Source organism: Bison bison, unplaced genomic scaffold, assembly GCF_000754665.1.
Source record: "Bison bison bison isolate TAMUID 2011002044 unplaced genomic scaffold, Bison_UMD1.0 scf7180017864484, whole genome shotgun sequence".
Lineage (NCBI taxonomy): Eukaryota > Metazoa > Chordata > Mammalia > Artiodactyla > Bovidae > Bison > Bison bison.
This window is the reverse complement of record NW_011495044.1, coordinates 4107480-4121009: the sequence shown is the minus strand read 5'-3', so window position 1 is coordinate 4121009 and position 13530 is coordinate 4107480. Positions and strand designations below refer to the sequence as shown.

The following is a 13530-nucleotide window of genomic DNA, read 5'->3' as shown; positions in this document are numbered from 1 at the left end:
CCCAAACTCATGTCCATTGAGTCAGTGATGCCATCCAACCATCTCATCCTCAGTCGTCCCCTTCTCCTCCTGCCTTCAATCTTTCCCAACATCATGGTCTTTTCAAATGAGTCAGCTCTTTGCATCAGGTGGCCAAAATTTTGGACTTTCAGCTTCAACATCAGTCTTTCCAGTGAACTGCTACTGCTGCTACTGCTAAGTCGCTTCAGTCGTGTCCAACTCTGTGCGACCCCATAGACGGCAGCCCACCAGGCTCCCCTGTCCCTGGGATCCTCAAGGCAAGAACACTGGAGTGGTTTGCCATTTCCTTCTTCAGTGAACACCCAGGACTAATTTCCTTTAGGATGGACTGGTTGGATCTCCTTGCAGCCCAAGGAACTCTCAAGAGTCTTCTCCAGCACCACAGTTCAAAAGCATCACTTCTTCAGCACTCAGCTTGCTTTATAGTCCAACTCTCACATCCATACATGACTATTGGAAAAACCATAGCCTTGACTAGGCTGAGCTTTGTGGACAAAGTAATGTCTCTGCTTTTTAATGTGCTGTCTAGGTTGGTCATAGCTTTCCTTCCAAGGAGTAAGCGTCTTTTAATTTCATGGCTGTAATCACCATCTGCAGTGATTTTGGAGCCCCCCCAAATAAAGTCAGCCACTGTTTCTGTTGTTTTCCCATCTAATTGCCATGAAGTGATGGGACCGGATGCCATGATCTTCGTTTTCTAAATGTTGAGCTTTAAGCCAACTTTTTCCCTCTTCTCTTTCACTTTCATCAAGAGGCACTTAAGTTCTTCTTCACTTTCTGTCATAAGGGTGGTGTCATCTGTATATCTGAGGTTATTGATATTTCTCCCGGCAGCCTTGATTACAGCTTGTGCTTCCTCTAGCCCAGCATTTTTCATAATGTACTCTGCATATAAGTTAAATAAGCAGGGTGACAATATACAGCCTTGACGTACTCCTTTTCCTATTTGGAACCAGTCTTAGGCCAGGTTAGGGTTTGATTTATATCTCTGTTCTGAGCACTGAGGATATATGTAGATATAAATGAGACACAGTTGCTTTCTTCAAGAAGTCCTTGTCTGGTAATAGAGACGTGTTAAAAAGTAATTCAGTATGTGATAGGTTCTATAGTCAAGTGTATATTTAAATGTTAACTAAGCACCTACCACATGCCAGGTATTAATGTTGAGTGCTGTAACTTATCTCATTTAAGCAAGCATTTCTGTGAGTTGGTGTTACTTTTTTTATTTCCATTTTATACATGAGGAAGTGAGCTCCGAGATGGTTAAGTAACTTGGTCAAGGTTATAAAGCTAGTAAGTAGGTAATTGTGATTTAAAATCAGTTTTCTGACTATGAGCATCAATTCCCACTCTCCCTTCTTTGGAATCATTAGAGCTTGACCAATGTAACCAATGCACTGGTTCTTATCTTAGGGTGTTTTTTAGGGCAAGATGATACAATTGTCTGGTGAGAGGCTCCTGAGACCAGGACTGGGGAAGAATATGAGTTAGAATCGCAGAGGCTCTTGGTCCACAGCAATGTTAAGCTAGAGAAAGCTAACCTGAGTGGGACTTCCAGATGGAAATTCTAGGGTAATTTCTCTTCCCACTTGTTGTTGTTAAGTAGTTTCTGACTCTTTTGCGACCCTATGGACTGTAGCCTGCCAAGCTCCTGTGTCCATGGGATTTCCCAGGCAAGAATACTGGAGTGTGTTGCCATTTCCTTCTCCAGGGGATCTTCCCGACCCAAGGATGGAACCCATGTCTCCTGCATTGCCAAGTGGATTCTTTACCACTGAGCCACCTGGTAAACCCCCACTGGTGGCTTGAATTCTACTAAGGTGACTGTTGATGAGAAACAGGGATTGAAGTGTTTTTCTTGCAAACTGCCAAGAACTAATAAAAACTATGCCAAAGACCATCACAAAGTATCAAGGGGCATGTTTGGTTTAATCTGGTGCATCAAAAGTGGAGTCAGAGGTAGACTTTTGGAACAATAACTAGACCTCAGCTGGGATTGTTGGTGAAAGGCACGAATTTCCAGCATAAAGCTAGGGAAGATTTTTAGTAGCAGCTGGTAGTCCTCCTACAGTGCTCTTTAAGGCTCAGGAGTTGCTTTCTGCAGGGTTGCAGAGTATGCTGGAGATAAAAAAAAGAGACATTACTTCATAGTAGCTTTGGGGCCTTAAGGCCTTTCTGAACTTTAACCCCTATGTAAAACAAGGAATTTGAATTGGGTGACCTTTAGTATTCCCCCCCCCCCTTTTTTAATGCTTTTTCAGACACAGTACGGTATACTTTACGTATGCTAGCTCATTTAATTCTTAGAGTGACTCTGATACAGATGGTGATATCCATGTATCACTGATAAGGAGACTGAGGCTCAGGGTTAGCCTCGTGTCATACAGTTAATAAGTAGAGGAATCTCAATTTGGAATTAGCTCCTTCTGATTCCCAGTGTTTAGTTGTTTTGATGTGAATAAGCATATTCCTCTGCTTCCCACCCCTCAAAGCAGCTTTTTTGCTTCCTTGCAGCTGACCTGACCCCCAGTCTTACGAGGTTAGGCAAGGCTCTAGCGTGAATAAGGCACACAACTGGCCTATTGGCCTTCTGCCTTCCCTTCCAAAGTTGGTAGCTATTCAGGATCTAAACCTTTCAGAAAATAACTGCAATATCTGTAACTCTATGTAGCTTCAGGAATCGTCCCACAATGCACTCTGTTAGCGTATCTGAGCTCTTATTTAGATGCTGTAGTGAAATTGCCATGCAGTCCTTTAATATTTTAATGTATAATCTTTTTAATGATATAGTTGTTTCTAGTCCTTATAAATTATACATGTGATTTGCTACTGGTTAAATGTTTCTAGTAGTTTAGCAATAAATTTTGTATCATATTATGGAGTGCTGTTTGTCAGATACTCAACTGGATCTCTAACCAACAGATGAAATTAAACATCATAATTTTTTAATGAAGTTGGGTGTGATGACTAATGCTATCTATGCATACAGTCAGCCTCTGTCTGTGTATACTGAACTCACAAATACAGAGGGTCAACAGTATTGCACCACCTAATATAAGGGGCTTGATCATCCTCGGATTTTAGTAAATGTGGGGGATCCTGGAACCAGTCTCCCATGGATACCAATGAAGGACTGTAAATGTGACACCTGAGAATTTCCTTGGACTTGGGCCTGGGGTGCTCTATGTCTTGGTAAGCATTGTAGTGCCATGGCAAGATTACCACCCTGGGTGGGACCTGAGTTTAAATCCTAGATGAATGGCTAGGGGCCAGTTGCTTAACATCTCTGCACCTCAGTCTTTCTCTAAGAGAAGTTAGTATGGCAGTCATTGGACAGTCCACCTTGCTTCTTTTTCAGGAAACTGCTGGATCTCTGCATATGTCTATGATGACCTCTTATGTAAAATTGAGGAATTTCTAGAAAGGATCTCATTTGTCTGCAAAACAGTTGTGTTGTTTAGTCCTGGGATATTTTGTTTTGATGAGAGGAAGCAGATCTAAGGAGATCATTAAAGGCCTCAGGTAATAATGAGATGTTTCTATTTGAATACTTTTTAAAAATTTTTTTAACTGATTTTCACTGTATTAGGAGGCTTCTCTTAAAACATAAACAGTTGGGCACGTAATCCATAACAAGTCTTTGACCACCACTGGTAAACTTTAGTACCCTAAATGTCTTCAGTAACCACGATACTTAAAATTCATCAGCCCTGCTGCTTATTCTTAAAAATGTGGTAGAAAAGTTAATCCTCTTGATATTAAAATTCTGTTATATTGAAAGCTAATCAGCAATATTTTGTAACCACCCTAAATAAATTAGTTAACCCATCAAACTATATTGTTTTAAATAGTATATTCACTAATGTTCACTCTTTGCCAGTTTTCCCCCCCTTTATCATTATATTTTCCTCTTGGGTTCCTGGTGGACTTTCTGAAAATACCACTGTACCTGTCACTAACTTCATACACTATCACAGAATTTTTCTACTTAGATTCGTTTATATTTCAAAATAATGAAATGTGTGTTTTTGAAATTACCAGGGACATAATGACAGATGCCTTTTTGGAAATCTTGCAGACTGTTGTATGACCATTGGTATCATCACTCTTTGTTACTTTAAAGAAGCTGTATTTTCTTTGGAGCCATTGGATTTAGCCCACCCAGTTTTTTTTTTCTTCTTCTGTTAATGCTCAACAGAAAGCTGAAGATAGTTAAGCCACAACTTTCCAACCTTGTGCACATTGCTTTTCTGGTTTACTGCCATAGGATCCTGTAGCAGTATCTTACAGACATCTTTGATGGCCAATCAGAAGCAGTTAAATTACCTTAAATTTTTTTAAAATGGAACTCTGACAGCCAATAAGAAATCCTTTGGGTGGGAACTGTAACAGCCCTTTCGGGTGATTTTAAGAACACTTCTAAAATTTCAGAATCTTCTGTTTTGGAAGCACATGTGGCCCTAGTGCATCTGCTGTGTGCATTTGCCAGGCATTTTGAAGCCTTAAGTTCCTTGTAGTTTGAAGTCTGGATCTGACCCCTGTTCTGCTTCTCAAGGTAACTTTAAAACAGGAAGTGTGCAAAGGAGGTAACTGATGACGTGAGCAGCCAATCATGGCTTTGTGTTCTTAGCTGATAAAGCAGCTCAACCAATGGGACTACTCTGGAGGCAAGGTTTGGTGTCAAATAGCATGCTAGATTGAATGCCTTTGACTGTTAAAGTGGAAGGAGGCTGCAGGGCTTCATTGGAGCCTCGGAGTTTTTCACTGAGGCAGGGGTCAGCTGAAAGACAAAGAAAAATGGCGAATAGTTTGCTGGGGGGTGGGGGGACAGCTGTTCGGGCTTTCACTGGAGTGGACATTCCAGACTCAGGTTTCTGCATCTCCTGCTGCCTTTTGTTTCTTCCATCCTTTTGTGGGGGGGAGGGATAGGAGTGACTTAAATTCTCCCTGTCCGAGGAGATATAAATAACTACATGTAAAATTAATGCAGTTCCCGGTAAGTTTAATTCTTTGTTTTGTGTTAAAATGGTAGAAACTGTTAAGCTTCAGAGAGTGTAGACAAGTTGCACTGTTTCAGAAAATGGCCACTTTACATTCCATGCATACCTTTTGGTGCACCTAGAATACCTTGCTCTGTTTAGATTTTGCATGCCCTTCAGCTAGGATTTCTTTTCCTAGTTGAGTATTGACTAGAGCAGGTACTTGAAGGAAGGCTAATCATTTTTCCGGGGCACACAGAAGCAAAGCACTTTCTCTTTGCTTTCGGTAAACTTAACTGTTTTCCAAATAATTTTCCTTTGTTCAAGTGCACTGAACCTTTCCTATAGAATGAGCTGAGTTGTTGTGAGACTTTTTCTGTTTCCATGCACTTTGCTGACATTTGTGTTTTCAGAGGTGGAAGTAGCACCATTGCTGTTCTAAATTTGTGTGAAAATATGATTTGCACTGGGATGCAGGTTCTAATGGTAAAGGCCCACATGCCAATGTGAAATTCTCCCATAACTTTCTTGATTTACCTGTCTGCTTCTGCATTCTAGTAAGTACCAGTTAATGAACAGCCTTTGTTTTAAAATGCACATTTTAGCTTAGAATGCCAGTTAGAAACATCTCCACTATATTGGCAGTGACAAGAACAAATCTTTTTCTACCAGTTTCACACATTTTGTTAGGTGTTGATTTGGTTCCTTAAAATGATGTGAGCAAAATGCTTTACATTTTCTATATGAAGTCTTTAAAATCCTAATTTTACCTACAGTTTGTGAATAGGAAAGTAAAGTGTATAGGCACCCTGTCTTTTGCCCTTGGTTCCCCCCCACCCCCCCTTTAGGGATATGAAACTAATGTAGGTTGCTGGCTAATCGGTAACCAGCCTGTTCTTGTGACTAGTGAAATCTTCCATCTCATGTACTAAGATCCATAAGACACTTGATTCCAAAAAGCAATTCTTTGTTTTCTTTCTGTTTGCAAACATGGAATGAAGGTCATTGGAACATTTCTGCAGCAGACTTAGCATGGAGCAGTGGACCGGCAGCGCTCAGCCTCTGGGGAGGGAAAAGGAGCAGGCCCTGTCCGAGAAGTTTGGAGGCTGTTAGTTTGCCTTCCTCTTGAGTAAAGGATTTACCTGAGAGAATCGATGGGGGTTTAGATTTTGGGTTCTTGGAACTGGAGTGATATAGCAGTCAAAGTTGCTAAATACAGGCCTCTGTCGTTGCTCGGAAAAGTGACCTTGAAAAACTGCCGAGGAGTTGAAAGATTGAAGGACAAAGTTTGTTTATGCAGATTTTGGACTGAAAAGCTTCTATTAAAGATGAAAAGAAGCTGTACTTCTGATGTTCAAGTCCAGTGGTTAGTAGGGTTATGTTATAGATTCAGATTAGGAGTTTCCAAGCAATACAGCAGTGAGGCTGCGTTCATTTTTCTCTCGCGCTCTTCTTCATTCCCTCCCCCCAGCAAAAAAATTTTAAATCCTTCTGGTATGATGGTTGAGTGAACTGCCTAACATTCAGAATTCCTTGCATGCTACCTTGTCTTCTATGTAATCTAGAGGATTCTTAGTGAAGAATGGTATTTCAGGAGTTCAAAGTAGTTATGTTTGTGAAACTTCTTTTGGGAAATTGGAATGCTTATGGTAAGAAAACAGTCCTTCTTTACGGAAAAAAAAAAAGGCAAATGGTCATTCTGAGAAGTTAAGTCCTAAGAGAAAGGAGTACATGTTAAAGATTACTTTTTAATAGATTATTATTGTAGTTTAAATTTGTTTTTTTTACAAGTTATTGATTTATATGTTACCAGTTACTCCGTTTTTTAATACGGGATTTAAAAAACAGTTGTAGATACTGAATGACCCTGCTGGTCCTGGGAGAAGGCCCGGAGCTGGGGAGGCAGAAGGTAAGTGGCTCACAGTATGAGGCCTAGGTAAAACTCTTTTTTAACTTAAGAACTTTGTGGATTTAGCTTCTTGGAAAGCTGCTACCTCTAGCCTGGGTCCTTAACCTTTTTAGGGTCACGGTCCCTGAGAATCTGACCTACTGCCTGAGAAGGCGCACATAGACATGCCTGTGCAGAGCCCCTGGTGACTCAGATATTTTCCGGTATATATTGAATGGTGTTAATATGATCTCATTTAACACTTGAGCCAGATAAATGTTTCCCAGAGAAATGAAGAAAACTCTACTTCCATAAGACGCAGAGACCCAGAGCTAACTATAACTTAGGCTGGTGGGTGGGTGCATGTGTGGAGGAGAGGCTTACATGGGCTCTGAGGTTTGGATATTTATTAGCTCTGATGATGGTATCTGAGGCTGCATGGCGCAGTAGCCCAGCAGGAGATGGTGTGTTCTGCTATCACCAGCTTTGTGAGCTTGGGCAAGTCAGCCATTTAGTGTCAGCTTCCTCACATGTAAAAATGGAACCTAAAAATAGCGCCTTCCTATTTAGTGGTGAGTCTCAAATAAGATCATGTATGTCAGAGTGCTTTGTAAACTGTGAAGTGCTGTGTAAACGTTGGTTGTTACTAATCCAAATTATGGGTTAAATGCTTATGGAGCTAGATGTGGCATCAAAGAAAATGCTGTTATTTTAATATGTTTAAAAAGAGTTTGTTTAAACCTGACACATCTCTTTTTAAACTGGCTTCACATGCCTTCACCTGCATATTCCTGTTTATGCTTATAGAACCCCATGTGATGCAGACTTTGAGACCATCAAACATTCCTTTACCAAGATTCCTATGGAAGAATCTTAACCCTTTAGTCAAAAATCAAGGATCTCTTAGAGCAAGGTGAAATGAGAACACTGATTTTTTAAAAACCCTTGTTAGATTTAGGGACCTCTCAGAATAAACACCGGGAACCTGTTCTGATTGTATACTAAGATTTGCAGTATAATGCAGGTAAGTTGTAATAGTTGCAGATGTTTAACAGGAAGGGGTTACATTTTTAGTTTGTGCACCAAATATTTATAAAGTAAACGGGAGCCACTTTTCATTTGCTTAGTGGTCATATGATCTCTTTTATGTCAGTTTTCAAACTTGTAAGCTAGTGAATGTTCGGATGAAGACTTAAAAAATACTTGGTCTTATCAAAATATAAATGCGGGAATAAATTTCTCACAGTTAATACCTATTGTAAGATATATTCCCAAGGTAAATTGTGGGAACTCATGGGGTTTTCTTTCTTACCCATTTTACATGCCTGGTGTCATCTATTTTTAGGGTCCCCCCCCGGCCCGGGTGGTGGTGGTAGTGGATATTTTATAATCTATTTGATTTCCGGTCCTATTAAGTCATTTCCTCTCAGGCATGGTCAGTCAGCATTGATGTCTACCTCCTTTCTGTGCGCTGAAAGAGTCATTTTTATGAAATAAGGTGTGGCAAAATTGGCATTGGCCTCTACAAATAAAATTCTAGTTTCAGGGATGTGTATGTTTGAAGACAGCAGTCATGGTCACTGGGAACATTTTGTTTCTAAAAGAAGACAGGGATCTCCTTTTAAAGAAGCAGTTTACTTTTGTGGAGGCTCCAGTAACCCAAAAGGCACTTTTAAAGCTAATCGTTTGTACATGGTCTTCTTCATGAAAGACGTTATTTTTGCCTGTCCCTAATCCCAATGAAGTATGCATACAGAGTGTGTATACTGTTAAGTTAGCCCAGTGAAAATTATTTAGGGATCTAGCCTGATTCCCTTCTTGTGAAGTGGGGAAGTTGAGGCCCAGAGAGGTTAGTTGTCTTGGTCTTCCAGCCTTTTCGTAAGTGGTCAGAGATTGAACTCCAGCTCAGTTCGTTCAATGTTTCTTTTATTCCTCTAGGTTGTTTTTGCTTACTGTGTTTCCTATTTGTCTTCCTTTTTGGTACATCTGTACAGGTTTGCTATATGAATACAGAAGGGACAGAGAGCAAGTGGGCCATGGAAGACGTTCAGAAGTCTTCATGTGGAGTCTGTCGGTTAAGAAAGTCTGCTGTGGCAGCAGACTTACTGTCGTTTTTGGGATCTGAAGATCTCTGGCCTCAGTTAGTTGCTTATTCAGAAAGCTGAGAATCAGCTAGGAAGCTAATGGTGCCCACCTGGTTGAACTGTCCCGGAGAGCAGGGTCTCTTTGATGCATCCCTTTCACTGCAAGGAGTAACGGCACACGAACAATGCCTGCACGCAGCCAGTTCTGTTGTTGCTGTTAACACAGCTCAGGAACATGCTAATTCCCAAACAAGTTTGGGCCTGGTTCTTCAAGTGGTTCCTTAAAGCCAACCAGTAGGTAATAAACAAAGATCCCAGGATCTTTTTAAGCATTTACCAAGACTGAATAGAAATCATTGTGTATATACTTTCAAAGGAACATTTTAACTATGCCAACTTTAATCATTACTGCCAGCGAAATTAGTATTGTATATCTGATATGTGTGTTTGGGTAGTTGTAGGTTTGATTTTTGTTTTTATTTTATTTTGCATATTCTCTGGTAGACCATAATGTACTTGAAAATTTTTAATTTTTCCCTTTTGTGGCTGCATTTCTTTTAACTACCTTCATATATTTGAACAAAAGATATAGTTTATTGAAAGAAGAAGAGCTTGAATAATGTAACTCGTTCTATTTAAGTCTTGAGGTATACTGTGACTGAAAATTACAGTAGACACAGCTGGATGATATCTACTTCACGTCTGCTTAGTTTTCTTTGTAATTGGCTCTTTCTGCTACCTCTGTTGGGCTTGGCTCTTTAGAACTTAGATTCTATTTGCGTTATCACCCGTATCTTCCTGTCTCTCTCCTTGGCATCGAAAAGCCAGACTCCACTGTTCAGTAGTTGGCCAAAGTTTTTCTGTAAGAGTATTTACTATAAACTAAGTTACAACTCTATCCTGCAGTGAAAAGGTGCAACTGAAGGATAAGAAATGAAGATAAATTCTAGTGTAAAAGCAGGGACTAAAGGGAAAAAAAATCTTGTAAATGTTTAACTTTAAAGTGGCATAACATAGCTTGTGACCTTGTGTTCCTTAGTTCAGAGGAAGAAAGGATGTATAAAAATAACCACAGCAAACAGCAGTGCTGATTCGCTTGGTTGTCCTTTTTTCTTGGAAGTTCTGTCATTTTGGTCAGTCTCCATAGTTTCAGTTATACAGAAAACTAAAGAGAAGACCTGCTTAACTGGAAATATCCAGACACAATTAGTTTTTCCTTTATCTACCTACGCTATATAGTTCTTGTGTGTATTTGTGTTAGTAGTTCAGTCATGTCCGGCTTTTTGTGACCCTACAGACCATAGCCCACCAGGCCCCTCTGTCCAGGGAATTCGTCAGGCAAGGATACTGATGTGGGTTGCCATTCCCTTCCCCAGGGGATCTTCCCGATCCAGGGATCGAACCTGCATCTCCTGTGTCTCCCACACTGCAGGCGGATTCTTTACCACTTGAGCCACTGGGGAAGCCCCTGTGAGAAAATACTAAAATTGAATGTTTTATACTTCTTTCACTAATTCACCTGCATGCATGTCTCATTTATGTGGAGATTTCAAAAAACTGTATATAGATAAAATTGGTGTATACTGTAATTGTTGTAATGCTACAGGATCTAACAGTCTGGGAGGGGAGACAGATGATGTATATCAAATGTATTAAACTGATATGGAAAGTATAAGCAAAAGGCACAGAATTCAGAGAAGGGGAGACCCTCTGGCTTAGGAATGAGGGAAGGCATTTTAACTGGGTGTTGGACTTGGAGGTAGGGGCATGAGCACTTCAGGCATGGGGAACAGGAGGAGCAGCATCATGATTCAAAAGGTGTAGTGTGGGCTGAGAGCAGTGAATGGTCTAGTCTGCATAGTGCCTAAGGATGTGAGTCAGGGATAGGTCCGTCCGTCCCAAGTCGCTTCCGTCGTGTCCGACTCTTTGCGACCCTATGGACTGTAGCCTGCCAAGCTCCTGGAGTGGGTTGCTGTGCCCTACTCCAGGGGATCTTCCCGACCCAGGGCTTGAACTCATGTCTCTTATGTCTCCTCCATTGGCAGGCAAATTTTTTACCACTCACGCCACCTGGGAGGTCCTGAGGGAGTAGCAAAAGAAAGAAATCTCAGAAGTGAGTTGGGGTCAGATATTGGAGGGCCTTGACTGCCAAGCTAAGAAATTTGAACTGTCTCTCCTTAATAATGGTAAACCATTGGAAATGTTGGGTGATAGGTTCATATAACATTATCAGAGCTGTGCTTTTATAATATTCATTGAATATAACTGTAGAAATGATCAGAGGATCCTAGAAATAGTAAACATTATGCAGTGACTTCACATACTAGGTTCACAACCCATAGGATTATTGTGAGGGTAAAAGAGCAGTGTAAAAGACTTAGAAGCATACTTGGCACACAGTCCTACATGAGTAGCATTAGCTGTTATCCATCATTTTTGTTATTACATGAAAGAGATGAGAACCTGAGCAGACATAGTGGCAATATGAAGAAAGGTCAGGAGATGGACACTGTTATTACAGAGTTTACCAGTTGATTAGAATTGAACAGAATCTAGGATGACTCAGATTTCAAGCCTGGGAGACTGGAGGATGGAAATAGAAAAGTTAGAAGGAGCAGGTTTGGGGAAAGAAGAAGATAGATGTAACTTTAGACAAAAGGAGTTAGAGTTCTGGGTGGCTTTCCAGTTGGAGATGTTTAGCAAGCAGGACTGGAGCTTTGGAGAAATACCAGAATTGGTAAAATATGTTTGGAATTTAAGCTCATCAAGATCATAACTGAACCTGGGGAATGGATGGGAAATCAAGGGAGAAGATGGACAGAGGACCAGAAGAATAAAGCTTCGTGTCCATGACGGAAACACAGAAAAGGCTGGACCCTGAAGTTGAGACATCTAGAAATGAGCATGGTGGAGTGCCATGCATGATACACGATCTTGTCACAGGTTAAAGTGAGCAAGGGCATCAGTATTATCCCATCAGTTCAGTTCAGTCGCTCAGTCGTGTCCGACTCTTTGCGACCCCATGAGTCACAGCACTCCAGGCCTCCCTGTCCATCACCAACTCCCAGAGTTCACTCAAACTCATGTCCATCGAGTAGGTGATGCCATCCAGCCATCTCATCCTCTCTCGTCCCCTTCTCCTCCTGCCCCCAGTCCCTCCCAGCATCAGGGTCTTTCCCAATGAGTCAGCTCTTCACATAGGTTAAATATTAAGAAAGGTAATACTAACATTTTCAGTGTGTGCCTTGATATGAAGATTAGAAATACTGCCCTATGATGTGGCCTTCACTTTTTCTGAAAAAGTACAAGTGTTTCCTTGAAAAGTTATGCAGTAGCTCTTTGAAATTAGTTATGTATATGTTTATGTATATGTGTGTGGATGCATAACCTCAGGCTTTCTTGTTTAAGCTCTTAAATATACACACACATCTCCATCCAGTGCAAAGACTTTTCCCTAAGTTGCGTCCACCTAATCTTATCACTGTTAGCTTTGTAAAGCCTCCAATGGCAGCGTTCTGCATGAAGCCAACCATAAATACACAAGTAGGAATTTGGCAACATTTACTTAGCAAGTAATTAATATCCACATGGTCATGATAACACTGAAGAGCAGCACACATAATAAATTACCAGGAATAGGATAGCCTCATCTGTAGGATTAAGCAGATTTCTAGGCTAGGTAGGTTGTAACTATCCTCAGTCTAACAGAGGCAATAAGAACTTTTTCATTAGAGGAATAGTGATAAGTTTCCAGCCATCTTCGTTGTTTATATCCTGAACTCCATGATTATTTCTCTTCTGGTAATTAACAGGCAAGATGTTCATAACGCTACCCTTGAAGGTAGTTAAGTAACGTAATATGTTTGCATGAAACATAGTCCTTTACAGTTAATGGAGTGATTTTTAAAGTTTTTGTCAAACAAGATAGATGAACACAACTCTTTCTTTTCAGAATGAAACGTAGTGCAAATAGGTAGCATACTAGTATCCCTGTTAAGGTAGTTAGAACAGGGATTTTGGTTCTAAGCGGAAAGGCCACATAATTAAAATAACATTGCCACTGTGTTCACAGTGTGGCTGTGGCAGGTGATTCCTCCTCAGAATGTGCAGCAGTGGAAGTGGCTTCAGTAAGTGGGGGCTAGGCTAAGGCTGTCCCTCTCAACCACAGTGAAAAGGTAGTGACTTCTCATCATCAGGCCCCCAGAGAGTGAACTTGATCTACTGGACCTTTTTATGTCTACTCTTGGTTGGTGACCAGATAGTCCCAAGTCCTCGTCCTTATGGGCAACTGCAGCTTTAACAAGCTTGAAAACCTTAAACTTTCTACTCTGAAATATATAAGAATGTGACATTTTAGCTTTTGGGGGTATGTTCTCCAGGAGGATGATCAGGAAAACAAAGATAAAGGGCTTGATGGATTTATGTTCCAGGCTGAGAAGATCCCTAGGTTCTCAAGTGTTCGGTCCTTTGCTGAGTTACCAGTGCTAAAGCGGGAGGAGAGCATGCTGTGAAAGAGCACAGAACTGAGAATAAGGGCATATGGGTCGTGGTTCTGGCT

At 40.8% G+C, this 13530-nt stretch overlaps 1 protein-coding gene across 11 annotated transcripts in view; it reads left to right on the top strand.

Annotated features, from left to right (window-relative positions):
• NFYC (nuclear transcription factor Y, gamma) overlaps positions 1 to 13530 on the top strand; it is a 64937-nt gene that overhangs the window by 12323 nt on the left and 39084 nt on the right. The window contains exons 2-3 of one of the 11 annotated variants that reach the window (XM_010862697.1): positions 3380 to 3543; positions 6849 to 6909. The exons of 2 other annotated variants lie outside the window; for them this stretch is intronic. Coding sequence is in view for 2 of the 9 variants with exons in the window: in XM_010862694.1 (XP_010860996.1) it covers positions 6583 to 6649 (67 nt within the window). In the remaining 7 variants the exon portion in view is untranslated. Of the gene's footprint in view, positions 1 to 3379; positions 3544 to 3995; positions 4577 to 4606; positions 4892 to 5318; positions 6650 to 6848; positions 6910 to 13530 lie in introns of those variants that run through there. 8 more of the 11 variants (XM_010862701.1, XM_010862702.1, XM_010862696.1 and 5 more) reach the window with 8 other exon arrangements.